The sequence below is a fragment of the Cervus elaphus genome, chromosome 1 (genome assembly GCF_910594005.1).
Source record: "Cervus elaphus chromosome 1, mCerEla1.1, whole genome shotgun sequence".
Classification (NCBI taxonomy): Eukaryota; Metazoa; Chordata; class Mammalia; order Artiodactyla; family Cervidae; genus Cervus; species Cervus elaphus.
The window spans coordinates 8782492-8802274 of record NC_057815.1 but is presented as its reverse complement, the minus strand read 5'-3'; the positions used below and the strand labels follow the sequence as shown (position 1 = coordinate 8802274).

General features: G+C 40.1%; 1 protein-coding gene across 1 annotated transcript in view; it reads left to right on the top strand.

The window, feature by feature from the left end:
* LOC122682932 (cyclin-Y-like protein 1) overlaps nt 1–18250 on the top strand; it is a 37677-nt gene extending 19427 nt beyond the window's left edge. Inside the window, exons 5-10 of the mRNA XM_043886319.1 lie at nt 4451–4486; nt 6626–6677; nt 7522–7644; nt 11519–11679; nt 14894–15056; nt 16178–18250. Coding sequence (XP_043742254.1) covers nt 4451–4486; nt 6626–6677; nt 7522–7644; nt 11519–11679; nt 14894–15056; nt 16178–16291 — 649 coding nt within the window. The 3' untranslated portion in view covers nt 16292–18250. The remainder of the gene's footprint in view (nt 1–4450; nt 4487–6625; nt 6678–7521; nt 7645–11518; nt 11680–14893; nt 15057–16177) is intronic.
* The last annotated feature ends 1533 nt before the right edge of the window (nt 18251–19783 follow it).

The window sequence follows — 19783 nt, the reverse complement described above, 5'->3', positions numbered from 1 at the left end:
CAACTTCTGGAAGCCCCTCATAGTCCACAATTGGAGATGCACAGTTCAAAACGCCCTAATCATGGGAATGTTCAAGTTTATTTAAGAGAGAGAATTAAAAACGAAACAGGATGCAGACCTTCCTACCTCCCTTGGGGTTGTCCATGGAACATTAAATAATGTCTTCTTAGCATATGAATGTTGACTTTCCAGAACAGTTTGGGAAATGCTACTTGAAAATATTAGTATCCTAGTTTCATTCTTTTACAAGTGGTTGACCAGCTTTCCCAGCACCACTTGTTAAAGAGGTTGTCTTTTTTCCATTGTATATCCTTGCCTCCTTTGTCAAAGATAAGGTGTCCATAAGTTCATGGATTTATCTCTGGGCTTTCTATTCTGTTCCATTGATCTGTATTTCTGTCTTTGTGCCAGTACCATACTGTCTTGATGACTGTGGCTTTGTAGTAGAGTCTGAAGTCAGGCAGGTTGATTCCTCCAGTTCCATTCTTCTTTCTCAAGATTACTTTGGCTATTCGAGGTTTTTTGTATTTCCATACAAATTGTGAAATTCTTTGGTCTAGTTCTGTGACAAATACCGTTGGTAGCTTGATAGGGATTGCATTGAATCTATAGATTGCTTTGGGTAGAATAGCCATTTTGACAATATTGATTCTTCCAATCCATGAACACGGTATGTTTCTCCATCTGTTTGTGTCCTCTTTGATTTCTTTCATCAGTGTTTTATAGTTTTCTATGTATAGGTCTTTTGTTTCTTTAGGTAGATATACTCCTAAGTATTTTATTCTTTTTGTTGCAATGGTGAATGGTATTGTTTCCTTAATTTCTCTTTCTGTTTTCTCATTGTTAGTATATAGGAATGCAAGGGATTTTCGTGTGTTAATTTTATATCCTGCAACTTTACTATATTCATTGATTAGCTCTAGTAATTTTCTGGTAGAGTCTTTAGGGTTTTCTATGTAGAGGATCATGTCATCTGCAAACAGCGAGAGTTTCACTTCTTCTTTTCCTATCTGGATTCTGAAACTAGAACACTTTCTAACACCATACACAAAAATAAACTCAAAATGGATTAAAGATCTAAATGTAAGACCAGAAACTATAAAACTCCTAGAGGAGAACATAGGCAAAACACTCTCCGACATAAATCACAGCAAGATCCTCTATGACCCACCTCCCAGAATATTGGAAATAAAAGCAAAAATAAACAAATGGGACCTAATGAAACTTAAAAGCTTTTGCACAACAAAGGAAACTATAAGTAAGGTGAAAAGACAGCCCTCAGATTGGGAGAAAATAATAGCAAATGAAGAAACAGACAAAGGATTAATCTCAAAAATATACAAGCAACTCTTGAAGCTCAATTCCAGAAAAATAAATGACCCAATCAAAAAATGGGCCAAAGAACTAAACAGACATTTCTCCAAAGAAGACATACAGATGGCTAACAAACACATGAAAAGATGCTCAACATCACTCATTATCAGAGAAATGCAAATCAAAACCACAATGAGGTACCATTACACGCCAGTCAGGATGGCTGCTATCCAAAAGTCTACAAGCAATAAATGCTGGAGAGGGTGTGGAGAAAAGGGAACCCTCTTACACTGTTGGTGGGAATGCAAACTAGTACAGCCGCTATGGAAAACAGTGTGGAGATTTCTTAAAAAACTGGAAATGGAACTGCCATATGACCCAGCAATCCCACTTCTGGGCATACACACTGAGGAAACCAGATCTGAAAGAGACACGTGCACCCCAATGTTCATCACAGCACTGTTTATAATAGCCAGGACATGGAAGCAACCTAGATGCCCATCAGCAGATGAATGGATAAGGCAGCTGTGGTACATATACACCATGGAATATTACTCAGCCGTTAAAAAGAATTCATTTGAATCAGTTCTAATGAGATGGATGAAACTGGAGCCCCTTATACAGAGTGAAGTGAGCCAGAAAGATAAAGACCATTACAGCATACTAACACATATATATGGAATTTAGAAATATGGTAACGACAACCCTATATGCAAAAACAGAAAAAGAGACACAGAAGTACAGATCAGACTTTTGAACTCTCTGGGAGAAGGTGAGGGTGGGATGTTTCGAAAGAACAGCATGTATATTATCTATGGTGAAACAGGTCACCAGCCCAGGTGGGATGCATGAGACAAAGTGCTCCGGCCTGGTGCACTGGGAAGACCCAGAGGAATCGGGTGGAGAGGGAGGTGGGAGGGGGGGATCGGGATGGGGAATACGTGTAAATCTATTGCTGATTCATATCAATGTATGACAAAACCCACTGAAAAAATAAATAAAATTTAAAAAAAATATATTAGTATCCTTATCATTAATTTTACTTTTCTGTCTTAAAAGTATAATTAGCTTATAAATTTAATTTAATTTTTAATGTGCAAGGCTTTTTATTTTTTAGCTATTTAAATGATCAGTAACTTCTAACTTTAATTAAAAACAACCAGTTCACAATCATAATAATGTAACTTTCTTATAATATTAGTTTCGGTCAAATCGTATTTCAACAAAAACTGAGCCCCATTGCTCTTTAAAGTCCTGAGTTTTGGCACTTCTCTCGTAATCACTGAATGTTTTTATTCAGCCAAGACTCTAAATCTGTGGGTTAAAAACTACTCTCACTGTGGCTAGACTCACAGCTTCTTTTGAATTCAAAAGAGCCTGATGTTCCAGTATATAATTCAGAAGTAGTTTTAAAGATTAACCTTGCTCAGACAAGTAGGTTTCATGCTTTTTATTCTCAACCTAGTCTTAGTGTTTGGAAATAAAGTAAATTTTTTTCTCATTAAGTTTTAAAAATGACCATTCACATTCATTATTGATGAAATAAAGGTTTACTGAGAAAATTAATAGGGCAAATTGGCTTTTAGGAATGATCTTGAAAAATACGATGGGATTAGTTTTCATTTGGGGTAGGTGAGCCTTATTAGAATCACTTGTGCAACTTTTTCAAGATGTATGTCTCTGAACACATACATGAATTCCACCTTTCCTCCCTGCCCTCAAGACACAGTCTGTGGGTCTATCTGCCTCTCTGTCCCTGTGTCTCTTTCTCTCACACACACACCCCTTTTGACAAGCTGAGGAATGATGTGTGAGGCATGATTTCATAGACAAAAGCATCCTGAGAGATTCTGATCTTAACCCTGACTCATTCATTCCTAGACTTGGCTGCACGTTGCAGTCACCTGGGGAGCTTTAAATACAATCCTGTTGCCCAGGTCGTACCTAATGCAGTTAAATCAGAACATTTTGAAGCAGAAGCCAGGCAGTGTTTAAAGCGTCCCGGGTAATCCAGTGTGCAGCTGACCTTGGGAACCACTCTCTGCTTTGAGGGTAGGAGAAAGAGAACTACTTCTGATAACTGGTGGGACGTTGAGTAAGTCAATTTTAAGCCTTGATTCTCTTATTTGTAAAATGGGTTAAGTATCATATTAGGTTCAGTTGCCCTTTTTATCGTGTAACTTTTAATTCTGTGACTTTAAAATCAATTTGAAGAAACTTTGAAGCACTATAGAAGTATCCATCTTTGATGCTAACAGTGTTACAGGCCTTTCTGCAAATGCTAAGATTCTATAGAGGAGTTACAAAATTCAGATTTGCCTTCTCTCTATTATTTTGAGTTTCATTTTAGATACTGAGAACAAAGGGAAGCAAATAACTTAACCAGAGAACCCCTTAATTGCCTAATACACAGCATCTGTGAATAACTTAGGGCTATAGTAGTGTAAAAACTATCTGAGGACTTGTACCTGTTGGTTAGTTAATACTTTATTTAAAATAATGTGGAAATACCTGTCATTAATAGTGTACTGTGTTGTATTGTGCTGCCTTATTAGCAGTGCTTATTTCAGGATAACTAGGCCTATCATCAATTTTGTGACTATAAAATTTTGCTATTAAATTTTCTAATAATTATGTGTGAAAGTGATTTTAAATCCATTTTATTTGATATGGAGCACTTGTATTACTTACTTTTAGAGAAATAATGGAAAATAGATGTGTTAGGGGGACTACCGAACGGAATCAACTGAAATGCAGTGCCTAACAAAAAGCCACACGCACAAAATCTGTATGGCTTAAATTTAACCATGTGGATAGATGATGTAACTTGTATGGGATGAAAGATTCTGTGCATAGAAGGACAAATGACCGGGGAAATATGTAAGAATTTATATATTATAATAATCAACCCAAACATGTCTTCTAAGAGCACATCTATATTTTGGGTCTCCTAATTTTGCTAAAAGCCAAAGAACCTAAAACATGGGGGATACCACCTATGGGTACTGCTCTGAATTAGGGGGTGTGGGGGCCACCGGGCATCTGGATGGTCTTACCTCTCTACCAACCCTTTAAAATGTCTTCAGGCCTAATGTGATAAAAACCAATTATTACAATATTTTTTTTTCCTCCACAGGGTGAGCTTAGAAATATATAACCACATAAAAAACAGGTGAGCTCTTTTAAAACCTGTCTTGTTATTCCAGCTAATTAATTTACACAGTATCAAGTTTAGTGTTAATAACAATGGACAGTATTAGAGTAAGCTTTTACTGTTAGGAGTCCTTTCATTACAGTATTGAAGTGAATCATTTATTTTTATTTTGAGACTCTTAATTCTTTAAGTTTTATGTGGTTTACATGGATATTTACTGTATTAGAAATTGAAATTTAAAATTTAAAAAATTAAATCCACTGTATGTGAAAACAGGCTTTCCTCAGCACTGCTGAAGTTCTGAGCCGGATGAGGCTTTGGCGTGGGGTGCCACCCTGTGTGCCGCAGAGTGTTTAGCAGCACCCCGGCCTCTGCTCTGTAGGTGCAAGTAAGGTGTTCTGCTTCTCTCCACATTAGGACAGGAACACTGTCTCCTGAGGGATGAGATCACCATCTGACTGGGGACCCCAGTGTTTAACATAAGTCATTTTTTTAATGAAAAATAACCATTTTCCACAACAAAATAGTGGAGAGGATAGTATCTCATTAATAGGAGACAGTTGATTCTCATGTCAACATTGTCTTCAGTCATTTGCTTTGAAGAAGCAATATGAAGATCCAGCTACATGCAGACATATAGTTGGGAAAAGGTGAATTTTTAAAGCCTTGAGATAATTGGACATATTCTTTGATACTGTCCCCAAAATCCACATGTGCCAGTTTATTAAATTAGTTAAGATGGAGTTCCAAGTCATTATCAGTGAACTTGAGGTAGATACTATGTTAAATTAATGCCCATTGATCTGTCATGCATACTGAGTGGATCTTTTTATCTGTACATGATTTTATATTATACATTGTCATTTGCAAAGTATTGGTTCACATGTCTTCAGACAGTGTCAAAAACTCACTCTTGTTAGTATCACTACCAGTCTTATCAGGAAAGTCTTTAAGTATTGATAAATCAAGCTCACCATAAATAACACACTGGAAGGTACAAATTTTCCAAAAATCCTAATATTTTTAGCTTGATGGTTTGAATTTTATCATTGGCAACAAATAGTTTAGAGTTTTCTTTGAAGTGACAGGCTCACTTTGTTCATTTTTGAAAAAATGACTGTCAATTGGCGTTTCATGAAAAAAGTGGTTTAAATATGATGTTCTAGGGGGAAGAAAGTGACTTGGTTACCAGTAAGTTACAAATGCTCTTCCTTAGCACAGCCATATTTCAGTCCATACAAGCGCTTAATGCATACTTTCCGCTTACTCAGAATATGAAGAAGAAGAGTAAAGGTTTAAGAACACTTAATTTTTACTCTTTCATCATGGATGTTCTTAAGTGAAGCAGATTTTTTACATTCATTTGGCCAGGAATAAGTGAATGACTTCTAATTTAGTTTCATACCACTGCCTTGATTCACACTCAGAAATGAGCAATTTTACCCACTTTTGCTTTTATACAATCATAGTTAAGTGTCAAACAGGGTAAAGGCAGGTGATGTCTTGGTATTCTTATAAAACACGTTTTGACCTCTTGGACTTACAGGATTTCTGAAGAGGGGCCAGGGGAGATTCCTATAGAGGCCTATAGACCACATTTGCAGAACTACTGTTTAAATGGGCACAGTGTAGTAGTGTGGTGGAATTTAAAAGAAAAAGCCTGGTCTCTCTTAAAAGACAATTAAAATTTTTAACTCAAACTATTTAAAAGAGACAAGAAGAAATAAACAATAAGAATATAATATGAAGAACAAAAGCGGGGTGGAGACAAGAAAAAATCATGAATCTCATATTTACATTCATTGAAGTTAGAAGACTTTATTGCCTACTACTACCACTTTATAAAATGTTCTTGTATATTCCATTGTGAGGTTAGTGAAGTGGAAATGTATTGGTCTACGAACATTGCCTGTTAGAAGGGGTCTGTGTGGGTAAAGGCAGCTCTGGCTGGTTATAGAAGAGATTTCATGCAACTTGGTGTGCTGAGTATAAAATAGGTCAGAAAACCTTTCTAAGGGCAGAATCCAGGAGAATATGTAAAACTGTTTGCTTTATTAAGGTTAAGCTTCCTCTACTCCTCTCTCTACTTTTAGCAGATATTTTACTAAGCTAGTAACTCCTGAATTAATTTTTAAAATACACATTCTTATTTTATAGAGATTCTAATAGGTCCTTGGACATTTTTGATGAGAGATCACATCCACTCACAGTAAGTGTCACTTTTATTGAAGGTGTATTTTTCTCTTATTACAGTTGTGTTTATTTCATGCTGATTTGCTTTGAAATTAATTACTAGAAGAAAATTATTGCCTCCAGCTCAAAGCCAAGATTGTCTTCCTTTAAGTCTTCTTCCCCCACCCCATATTATGTCAAGTAATTTTACCAAAAGCATGTTGTGTCAGGGGTGTGACTGATAAGAACCAAGTTACGCTTTGTATGACGAATGAGCAGGTAAGTAAACATACACAAGCAACAGAAAATGTAGGTTTTTAAAGGATGATTTTCCATAGCGTCACACAATATAAACATTTCCTAACACATATGTAAGACCTCTAAGGAGAAAATTTAAAAACTGTTTAAATTTTAAACTAATTAAAATGACAGGGTTTAAAAACTCACTTCTTCAGGTGCTCAGTAGACACATGTGACTGGTGACCGCTGTGTAAGAGAGCACACTCTTAGAGCCTCTGGTTACAGGACACTGGAAAGGTGTTTTCATAGTTGACTGCAGAAAAGTCTGATGACGTACAATGATCAGCAAGACTTTGAGCCTAAAAATAGTTTGCATTTGGTTAGAATTCTTTGGGGAAGAAGGTGAAAATACATTTTCTGAGGTTGTGCTTGCATTTTTCTTTAATGAATGGTAGTGAGTATTGAATCACTATGGTACTTTAGGATCCAATTGTTTATATTTAAAAGACTACAAGATATGTCACCTAGTCAAAATTATTTTAAGTAGCACGTGGGCCCACGTGTGAAGATTGCTATCTTGAGGGTACTTTTAAGTATTTTTCTTCAGTGGATACTTAACACTGTGTTTTTTCTTCTTTCAGCGAGAAAGGGTTCCGGAGGAGTACTTTCAGCATGATCCTGAACCCAAATACATCTACAGATTTGTGTATGCTCTCTTCAGTGCCGCCCAGCTGGCTACTATTAAATGTGCAATAGTGACTTTGGTAATATATTTTTCTCTTAATAGAAGCATCTCTAGAAATTTTTTTCTTGTACAGAAGGTATGGGCCTGTTTTTCAAATGAAAGTAGGTTCCTGAAATGATCATCAGAACTTTATTAAAGAGAAATGTATCAAAAGGAATGAAAACATACAGATTTGAGCTTTAGTAATCATCATGATTTAAAATGTTGCCACTGCTTTTCTCATCACAAAACAATTGATGTTAAAGGCAGCAGGAGAGACTTCTGGTTTCTCCTTCCACACCTCAGGATGCATGCACACACAGGGCACACAGGCGCACACCGGCAAAGTGTGCTGGGTGGTAGGATGGAGGCGATCACTGAACTTCCTGGCCCACGGCAGGTGTAGATTCAGTGTGTTTCTGAGTCTCAGGCTGTGTTGCCTAGGCAGTGTGATGTGTGTCTTGATTGAGACTGACTGCCTTCACCTCCCTGACCTTGGACAACAGTGTTAACCATCTCTACTGTCCCCTGGTGCCGGCGTGTGAAGGTACCCAGGACTGGGGTGTCAGCAGTGCTTGGAAAGGCTTTACTCAGGTTAGCCTGCCGAGCTCCAGCTATGTGAGGACCTTTCTGTCATCCATACTGAATTCCTGTGGTAAGATTTCATCATTTGACTAATACATCATATTCAGCTGAGAGGTCGTTGGGATTGCCTAACTCCTCCCTATAGCAAACCCATAGGGGAAGGTCAGCTGCATGGTCTGGAGGGAGGGCCTGCGTCCACCGCTGCCCGCGCCCCTGCAGGCAGAGTGTAGGAGAGGAGGCTTCCCCTCAGTGGGCCCGGGTCAGACGCAGGCCTTTTCTTGGAGCTGCGAGCCAGGTACAGGGCTCAGTTGGCATGTGCTTGAGAGAGGCGGGAGTGGCGCTGGCACGTGGAGAGCTGGGAAATGCAGGCAGGAGAGGGTGTGTGGGTTGGAAGAGGGGCATTTCTTTGTAGACAAGTTAAGCCCGATGGACCTGTGAGACAGCAGAGTGACAGTGTCTAGCAGTCATTTGACTGTATGGGATTGGAGCCCGAAGCTGAGCAAGAGGCAGGGAATTACGTGTAGCTGTTCAAATGCAGAGAAAGTACATTAAATAAAAGTTGAGGAGAAGATAGATCTGTGGGGACTGTCAGCACTCACAGGACACATCCCCAGAGGAGTGGCCGGAGTGGTAGGAAACCCAGGACAGAATCAGAAGAGCTGCCAGGAGAGCTTGAAGAAGGAGAGCATGGTGCACGTGCTGAGTGCTGCCAAGGAACTCCTTAGGGCATACATGGGCACCAGATGCCTGCCCGTGTCACGGTTCTAAGTGCTGGGCATAGAGGAGAGTTCTTGCCTTTCTGAGGTAAGTATAGCAGACATAAGGGTTTTGTTTTTCTCTAGTTTTTATGGAGTATGGTTCGTTTACAGTGTGTGTAAGTATCGGGTGTACCACAGAGTGTAAGACTTTTTAAAATGAGTATTTTTAAAAAGATGACTGTTTGAAGTAGTAGTGAAAGCTAGAAAGAGAAAGCAAGGTAAAGGGATGGAGAGATTCGAGGGGCTTCCCTGGTGGCTCAGACAGGAAGCAGTCTGCCTGCAGTGCAGGAGACTTGGGTTCCATCCCTGGTTTGGGAAGATCCCCTGGAGAAGGGAGTGGCAACCCACTGCAGTATTCTTGCCTGGAGAATTCCCCATGGACAGAGGAGCCAGACGGGTCCATGGGGTCACAGAGTCAGACACGACTGAGCGACTTAACACATGCACGCTAGAAAGACCAGGAAGAGCCTCTTTACAGAGGTGAGATCTGAACCAGGACCTGGCTGGACTGAGGAAGATGAGGGGCCTGAGAGCACAGGCAGGGGGCAGAGCACGAGGCGCAGACAGGAGCGGGTTCTGTGCTGAGGGGTCAGCAGGGTGCCGCTGTGATCAGAGTAGGGAATGAGGGAAGGCACAGGCAATGAGGGCACAGAAGGACGATGGCATCTCACCCAGGGCCTCGTGACTAGCAGGCCACAGAAGTGACCTGTTTGATGGGAGAGCCCTGGCAGATGTTGAGCAGGCCCGTGAAGTGCACTTAATCTGAGAGGCTCTCCTGGCTGCTCTGGGGAGAACAGACTGTGGTTGGCTTTCAGTGGAAGCAGAGAAGTTAGGAGGCAATGGCAGTGATAGAAGCCAGAAGTGACGGACAGAAGAGCAGAGCCGGCAGGTGACCAGTGAAAGTGGAGATAAGAATTCCCAACAGATGGTAGTGAGATAACTCAAGTGGAGGTCTTTGGTCCCGGCAGCCAGGCGTGTGGCAGTGTCTCTCAGCTCTGAGGGCAGGCCTGGGGAGTGGGGCGCTGTGATGAAGAGTGCTGGCTGTTTGTCATGAAGGCAGCAGTGACCATGCCTCAGTAGTTTCAGGGGGGCAGTGGCGGCCAGGGGCAGACTAGATGGGCTAAGGAGAGGATGGGTCATGAGGAGCCAGTGTCAGAACATTTCCTGAAGGAAGTGTTCTAAGGGGTGGTGACGGATGGGCTGAGAACATGTAAGAAAACATTGGAGAAAATCTCTGACAGAGAGGGGGTTGTTCAAGAAGAGATGAATTGTGGGAACAGTGTTCTGCAGAAATGAGAGGTGGGACTGACTTCATTCATAGAAGAGTTAGCTTCAGGGGAAAGAAAGAAGTGTAACTTCCACTGAGACAGGAGGGCAAGTGGTGTAAATGAGACCAGGTTTGCCTTTATAAAGTGAAGCTGAGAGGAAGCTGAGGGACTGCCCCTAAGGCTGAACTGCCTCTGTCAGTGCCATAATACAGCAGAGGGGCGGACCCTGCGGGAGACTCGTTCTTGGAGAGTACTGGCGCGTGTGGAGTTCTCTGGGGAGTGGGGTGCAGAAGTTCACTAAGAGTATATAATCTCAGTAACCGTGTTTGAAACACAATTGAGTTTGGAGAGCTTTGGCAGATCGGAGCTGTCAGTCTGATAACGGGACATTTTTCTTTTTGTCAAATGGCATATATTTTCTTCTGCAGAGGTAACACCATCACAACTTATGTCTTTAGTCTTTACTCAGCTGTTAACTTGGTCTGGTTCTTTATAGAATAGCCATTTGACACATATAAAAGAAGCCATGAAGTCATCTCACAAACTACCTGGCAGATTTAGAGGAGCCCCAGGGATTCAGACATCGGCAGCTCTTAACCACCTTAGAACCAAACAAATTGACTAAGTTGCAGAATATGTAAGACCAGTGAGTTATGAAATAATGGAGATGTGAAAAATCGGGGTGTGAACAAAGAGCTCTTTGTGCGTGAATCTTCCCTGAAGAGGCCCTGAGTGTAAAGCACAGCTGCTCCGTGCTGCCTGCCCTGTGGGGCGCAGCAAGGAGGCTCCTTGACCTGGGAGGCTCCTTGACCACCAGTTATTATCTTCAAGTTCACCCTCTGAAGAGAAGATAAAGAAATGCTCAGTCTTACCAGAGTTTTACATACTCAAGCTTTATGTAAAATTGCCACGTACCCACCACCAGTATGGTAGGTACATTGCACACGGTAGGCACTCAAGCATTTACTGAACGGTTGAATCAATGCTGGGCCATACGTGCTGCCTTTTACAAGTGGGAAGGTAATAACACAATGCCTGTCTTTAGAATGCTGAGATGTCCTTTCATTCCTGCGACCAAAATTGGGTTGGAAATTCACATGGGCAGAGTAGAAATACCAGACTGACAGAAATATTTGCCTTACAACTGTGACCTGGCCTTTGGCCTTGGCTGGCCAAGCAAAAGTCTCTGTAGAACCAAAGAATAAAAGATATGTTAAAAACAGATGAAACCTATCATTCCTAACAATTCTATGACAGCTTTTAAACTGAACTAAAATCAAAGGTCAGTCCTCTACTTTTGCAGGTTTACTTAGAAAGGCTTTTAACTTATGCTGAGATCGACCTTTGCCCCACTAACTGGAAAAGAATTGTTTTGGGAGCCATTCTTCTTGCCTCCAAGGTTTGGGACGATAAGGCTATTTCGGACTACTGCCAGATCCTAAAGGACATTACACTTGAGGACATGTGAGTTTGTAAGGTTACGGTGAACTGTCTAACCATTTTCCAATACCTTATTTGCTCCCATAAAGTTTACAGCTTAAGAAATGTTACATTTTAAGAAATGTTACATTGTGCAGAGAGCTGAATTAGGTATAAATATAAAATTAGACTTCTTTCTGTCTAGCTGTAGTATAACCATTTGTATTTCCCATCATTAATTAGTTAAATCTTGGTGTGTTACTGTTGTAATATTCTGCTTGATAAATTGAAATTACTTTTCTGGTCGTTTTTGCCATTTTACAAGCTCACTACCAGAACAACATGATGCAGTAAATAACTTCACGTCTTTCTTAAAGCTGTCTACCAGGTCCAGTCTGTTTTTAAGAGACACATGTCTGGCCTTGGAAGTTAAGTGGTCACTGCTGAGATCTTAGCACCTCCAGACTACTGAGGTTATAACTTCAACTTGAGTCACACATTGTATGTTTGTTTTTGCAGGTCTTTTCTTTTGTAATCTGAGGTTGTCTCTAAGGTTCTGTTGTTACGGAAACCATGATGTACAGATGACCAAATAGAAAGGTTTCAGATCTCTGTGTTCTGTCTCCTCCACTGTCAGGAGTGTTCCCCATGTTTAGAAGTAGGTCTGCTGAGTTAGGAAACTCCTTTGTCTCAGATAGCCCAGGAAGTGTCAGTGGGGCCTCACCCGGGGCACTCAGCAACCACAGTGGTACTTGGTGGGGCCTCGAGTTAACTTGGGGGGTTCCTCACAGATGGCATGCTCCCATGGGCGTGAAACATCAGGCTTGCTGTCTGGCTGCAGGGAAGGGCCTCGAGGGTGGGAGGCAGCAGGAACCAGAGAGGTATTTGCAGCAGACTCTAGAAGTGCTCACTTGACAGGAAAAATGTCCTTGTGGGTGGCATTTAGGAAAACGTAAAGGGGCACCTCTTTATTATACTGAACAGCAGAGGACGATCAAGGTCATGGCAGGCAGTGGCAAGAGTTTGTTCCCTTTGCCCCTGACTCTTAATTCAGATTTACCAAAGTGCATATTTACAACTGAAGCAAAGAAGCTTGTGACTAAGAGAAGGGACCAGTGATTGTTGGTAGCTGTCAAAGTGGCTTTTGGTGAAAATGTCCACTTTGATGATAGAAAGTGTCATGGTGATATTGCTGGTAGCCACCTTAGTGTTACGGCAGATAATTCGAGATAAGTAGAAGTACTTTTGGAATTTGTAGAAACTAAGGTGACGTTGAGCACCACTATCATCCATCTTTAAACTGGTTCCTTGAAGGAAGGAAAATGTGTAATCATAAACACCAGGTCTGCCATGATGGCAGCTGAAATTTTCTCAGAACCTGCAGCTAAGCTGACGGGGGCTCTGGGTCCAGTTACAGCATCAGAGAACATGCAGGGAAGTGTGTGGATGTTCATAGATGTGAGCCCAATAGCACTGATGGCAGTGTCTAGCTACAGGAAGAAGCTAATTGTAAACAGCCCTTTTCTGTGTACAACAGAATCACCAGGAGCTATGTTCGTAATAGGTTGCTTTTGTTTATGATCTTTGGAAACTGGAAAGCATTACAGCCAAGTGTTCAAGTCACATTTGTCTCATCCCCCTGCTGTTGGCTGCTATTTGTAATGGTCTCATTTTGAGTCTAAATTGAAAAATTGGCATCTATCAGCTTTTCCTTAAAAGTTTTCTAACATTCATGTATCTTGTTTGAATATATTGAGCAGCTGCTGTTCAGAAAATTTGCTGCACCTATAAATGGCATGCTCTTCAGTCATCTAGTCATTTAAAAAAAAAAAAAAAACGCAGAAGCGTATTCTGTAGTTCTAATGCCTTTTTCTTCAGTAAGTAAAGCTCTGTTAATAGACATGTTAATCCTATGAAGTACTGTATTTCCACACAATTAAAATGTATTAGTGGAAGAGAATATAAAAGGGATAGTGAAGTGCATTTATTCCCATAATAAATTAAGTCCTCATTAGCTGATTATCAAAACATTATCTGTTTTACATTTCTATAGACTTATGGCCATATGAACAGGAAATTAATTTTGGAGGTAGGTTCAGTTAGGTTTAAAGTTCAGCAAATGAGAAACCTCATTTCTGCTCACACTCTGCTCTCCATGCAGGAGAACATCAAACATTTGATGACTTACCAATGGATAAAATATTAACACTTTAAAACCAGGAAACAAATATTTTGAAAAATAAGTCACTTTCATTTGTCTGGGTATTTATCATTTGTATATAATTAACTCTTTAAAGTGATTGCTGTGAAAGTGGTAAGACTTACTCTGATTTTATTTACTTAAACATTAGACAAGCTAATGACTGTGTATGGTCCCACAGGAAAGACCTGCTCCCAGGACCCTACTTTCCCACTTCATTGAATTCGCCCCCTGCGTGCCTATGCACCTTCTGTCCTAGTCAGGGCCGGCGGACAGAGCGCAGGGGGAACTGCTCCATCGGGGTCATTGCTCAGGTGCATTTAGTCTAGCCAAGACGTCTCCCCTTAATCCTACTGCCTCCCATAGCTTGAAAAGTGTATGCCATCCTGTCCCAGGAACACCTTCTGGTCCTACTGGGATTAAGAGGAACAGAAACTTGCATTCTGCCCTTTGCCACAGTCCCCTGCACTGGAGCGGGGGGAGGGGATTCCCTTTCGCATCGCGTGTAGCTTATTTATTTATTTATCTGAGATGAATCCTTGTTGCCTCAAGAGTCTTCTCCCCTCAGAGATAATAGCAGTGGCTCTCCATGGCCCCATTTGTTGCCGTGGTGATGTGCCTACTCCTTTTGTTGGCGTGTCTCTACTTCAATAAGCCCCTTCCTGTTATCTGTGGGAATGTCTGCAAGTTCTCCAGAGCTAGTAAACAGCACACATCATTCCTGTCATCTGATGACTGTAGCGGGGCCGTGTGAGCGAGCGTGGAGCATGAATGCGCAGCTGCACTGATGGAACTCTGAGGAATGAGCCCCTGAGTCAGCAGCATGGGTGCATAAGAGGGCCGTAACCTCCCCCCCTTGTCCCAAACTCCAAGTGCCAGGACGCAGGAAGAACCACCAAGAGCTGTCCCTTGTTTGAACATGAGTGTATTAATCCAGCTGGGGAGCCGTTATTTGTTTCCAAGCTGTATTTAGAGCTGTTGTGGCACAGAATGGGGTTTCTGAAGATAGCCCAGTTGACTAAAATTGTCCTATGTTGGTTTTGTCTTCTCCTCCCCCAGGAATGAGGCGGAACTGCACTTTGTGGAGCTCCTCCAGTTTCATCTTAAGGTTTCCACCAGTGTTTATGCCAGATACTACTTTGATCTTTTCTCCTTAGCAGATGACGACAACCTGAGTATTCCAATTGCTCCTTTTAGCACAGAAAGAGCACAGAGCCTAGAGGTAAGACTGGGGATTCACTAACTGGGTTTTCTGTCAGCCACCAAAGCCAGCGTCTGTGGCTGACTTACACTCTGCAGTGACTGACAGTTTGCAGAGCTTATTAACCCATTGGCATCTTATTCCCTGTGTCTTTTATGGGTTAGACAGAGATATCACATTATTTTTTTAAAAAAATTACAGATATCTTTTATGTAACCATAATTCAGAATATTTTAAATCAGATTTAATTGTTCTTAATGGTTTTCCATTTGAACCTCCACACTTACATATAACCATACAGGAATAATTCTTATAATTGTGTCCCTAATCATATGTACATTGATAATTACTTACCATTCTTAACTGCCTGAGCTTGTAGTGTGTGTTTGTGTATCACAGTTCAGCCCCATGAGTTTATTAGACCAGAAGCATCAGGGGCTAACCTGTGAGACCTATACTTGGAAATTAGAATGTGGGTTCAGAAACTGGATGTAGAAAGTAGGTGGGTTTTTAATGGAAGTGGTAACATACATGGGATGAAGGAATTTGTAGTAGTGATTTGAAGAGTAATTTGAAGTAGTTTGTGATTTCTGGTGGGTATACAGCAAAATTTACAACTGAAATGAATACATATAAAGTTGACACTTTTTCTGGTACCTTGGTACTTTAGAAATAAGACATTTTTCTACAATAATTTACATGCATGTGAAATAGCACCTTGTAGTGCTTCATCACTAGACCTTTCTTGCCTTCAACACACACCTACCCTCATTAAAATGTTCGTAGTGTAGTAAATAATGAAGACTGAATAGAAGTTGAATAGCTGGGTAAACACTGATTTTGCTCAGGTGTGTTCATTATGCTTAAGGACCTAGTATGTAGGTAACATCATATTGCTGTTAGATGGGGCCTATTTTGGGAACCCAGTTTTTAAATATGTTCCTCCCTGCCCCAGCAATCTCATCATAGCCCTTGAAGAATATTATCTTAGGGAATCAGCAGTGTAGATATGAGCTATCCAAAGTAGCAGCAACTGTCAACCTAAATGAATGCAGATGTGTGGCTTATCAATGCTGCTTTCTTTAAGGTTGGAACTTTTTTCCCCCAATTATACTTATGTTCTATCTGATTGACTTTCTTAGGCCATCTCCAGACTGTGTGAAGACAAATACAAAGTGGGCAGAGTTGCTGTGAGAAGGTCTTTCAGCGCTGATCATTTCATTGGTATTCAGCGCTCCAATGCCATCCTCTCATGAACAGAGAGAGGTGAGGGGTTGTAACATCATGAACCCCTCGTAACAAGGACTGGAGAAATACCACCTCTCCTGCTCAGAAACCAGCAAAGTTAGTATTTCACCCAGAAGAAAGACACTGAATTCAAGAGACTTGCAGACAGCAAAGGTTATGGTCATAGGAAAAAACTGGACCTTGTCAAGACAACACACTCTTCTGTCCTTTTTAATGTAAACAGAGTTACAAAAACCACTCCAAAGCTAAAAGCTCCCAACCCACCCACAGATATTTGCTTACTGTGTAGGCCGATAACTGTGAACTATGTGAGGTTTTTTTAATAGTTTAAATTTTTAGACTTTAAAGACACTAACTGTATAACTTTTACTTTTTCCTATTTTTCTCACCCATATTGCTGCATATTCCTTTAGAATCAGTGCAGTATTGCCGTTCAAACACGGGACTCCTGACAACTCATATAGCCACTTAGGAACAGACTGCTGTAGCACTGTTAGGTTTTGAAGGATTCTTCCTCCCTATTTCATTGAAGCTGCTAGTCATTTTTGGCAATCAGTTTAAACCAAAAAGCTGCTGAATAACACTTGTCATTCAGTTTTTTTGCAAGCACTACTTATTAGCATATTAGCATGTTTGGGATCATAAGCAGAGAAAGTATGTTGTTACCTGCTTCTATTGGGTCCCTGCTGCGTTTCTTGTTAACTCTAATGGTGCTTCTCATTTTCTGATGATTTTCCTCTTTGTTAAATACTTGTATTAAAGGATATTTTCATAATTGCAGCCAACCTGTTAGTCCAGGAATAAGCAGATAGTGAAATAGAAGGTGTCCCAAAAGTCTTGGTGCAATTTTAAGCTTTAATACAGTGTGCTTGGACACTCCAGGACACTGCCGTGGAAGTATAAATGCTACAGACGCAAAATGTGACTTGAAAGTTTACTTGAATTTCTTCTAAACTCATTTGGTTTTGTAAATCTTAGATGTTAAGCTTTTAATTTGAATTTTTTGTTTCAGTCCCTCTTGAAGATGGCAAACAATAGGCTAAAACAAAAGATTAAAATTAAGAGCTTAATGTTTAAAATTTACAAAACTAAATGAGTTTAGAAGAAATTCAAGTAAACTCTCAGGTGATGTTTTGTAAGTTTGTAGCATTTATATTTCTACAAGTATCAAAGCTTCAAATTGCACAAAGACTTCAGGAGGATATCTTGTATCTTTATAGACCTGGCCTCCTCTTTTTAAAATAGTCCTTTGCCTGGCTGGGCTGTTGATCTGCTTGAGCCCGGAAGTTTCTTTTTTATAGGTTTGGTAAAGGAATTACGAACAATAGCATTAGTTATCGATAATAAACTGAAAGGAACTGGACCCTAGTAGTAGTGACAGGGAAGTAAGCGACATGAAACAGCTTTTCTGTTCTGCGTGTTAACCTGGCTGTAGGTGTGTCAGTTCAAGTTGTTACTTGAGGAAAGATAAATCTTAGGAACCCTTACCTCAAGCTTTTTAAAACACAGGGTACCACTTAGCCACCAGGAAGCCCATTAAAAGACAGGGAGGTCCAGTAATCAGTCTTTTAGGAAATTGGTAATGATGTCACCTAAATGTGAAACATTAAAAAAAAAAAAGTGTTCTCAACTATGTAAAATCTTTCTCCTACCTTCTCAAACATAATCCTAGGAATTTTGCCTGTAAACAAAGCATTTCTGGGCTATAAATACTTTCTCTCTTTATAGCAAGGCTTCACATTATATTGAGTGCCACAGGTTCCATCATTTTTAAAGGACAGAGACATAAACGATAAATAATGGATATAAAATATTACAGTCTACCACCTCAAAAAATGTTGTTTATGGAGCTTGGAGATTCAAGTATCGATTGCAGTTTTATTTTGAAAAGGATGCTACAACTTGTGTGGTTTTTCTTCCTCATGTTTATATTAAAAGAAAAGAATAAAAGTATTTTAATTAAAATACGTGGCTGTTGTGCACCTTCTCACTGCTCACGTAACATCACGGCTCTGCTTAGCGCAAATGTTCTCAATCCGCTCTGATAGGCAGGCCTGAAAGCATTTTCCGACTACCCATTCAAAAGTTTCTTTGACCGTTGCCTTTAGTTAAGAGGCATTTATTTCTTCGGCTTATGTTCTTTTCAACCAGAAGATAATTTAGTACACTTAAAATCACTGGCTGTGGTGCTCAGTGGCATAGTGCATTAGATGGCACTTTGGAATTGTGTGTTATTGTACCAACAGGGGAAAAAAGCACATTGGAAGATAAAAGGTAAAACACAGAAAGGAGTTACAGAAATACTGTTGAATCAGAACATGAGTTACTTGAGGATTTCAAGCCACTGAACAGGAAAGAAAATGGAATAAGAGGAAGTAGAACTGAGGTTGTTGTAAAGAGGGTGATGTTAAACAAGCCATGTGATGTACCAGATCACCATCAGGTTTCTCTAAGACCCTAGTCACTGCACTCGCGCAATATTCCATCACTCCTGATAGTATTGTTGTGTCCTCATCCACCTTAATTCACTACCTAAGGTCAGATCTTTTAACTTTGTTCTTGGTAAGTTGTTGATTAGGAGAAATAATCTGAATTAGTGCAGAAGGAGAGAAAAACTATGACAAATCACTAAGATAGTTTGTACCATGTAATAATATGCCAGTTACTAAGCAGAAATGCTGTCACATCTTGAGTGGTCAAAGGTTAAAAAAAAGTGGGGGTAGGAACACTGCTTGGACACGACTGTAGTTTGAAGACAAGTTAGAATCACTAAACATTGCTCTTTCAGTGTTAATTCTAGAGACAATTACAGCCATTTTGATAAATGGAAAACTTAAAGATTCTCATAAGTACTATAGGGCATGAAAACTAGTTCCTAGTAGGGGCAATAGGGTAGTGTTGAGATTTTATACCTAGGAAGAGTTTATTCCCTAAAGTACTAAGACTATAAAAGAATACCTCAACTCAAATTTATTTTCATTTTTAGTTTTTGGAATATACTGACGGTGCAATTTTAACTGGAATACTGTAAACTGAACTTTATAAGGACAAGACAAAGGTTTCAAATCTATGTATGAACCAAATGAAATTGTCATTTTTCTACATTAAATTCACGTGGTTCACCCTAAGACAACTTAGGGCCCAGTGTTTCTGAGAAGTTTTTTCCATTCTGTATCAGATTCTATCATGACCCTATTCTATCACATCTAAAGTACCCTGTATGCCCATTATTGAAATTCAACCTTACAAAGTCCTGGTTTTATAACAACTCATGTTTCATTTGTTAGTTTTCCCATTTTATAAGATATACCATTACTTGATTTTTTAAAAGTGCTGATGAAGTCAGTATTTACTGGAAAATCATTCACTCTATATTTCAGGTTATGCAGTGTTTTGGGAAGTGTTTCCATACAGCATGTAGGTTACCTGAACTCTTTGATCACACAAGCCTTCTACCACGTGTAGAGTGACTAGGACTGTTCCTCGCCCAGAAGCCGTGG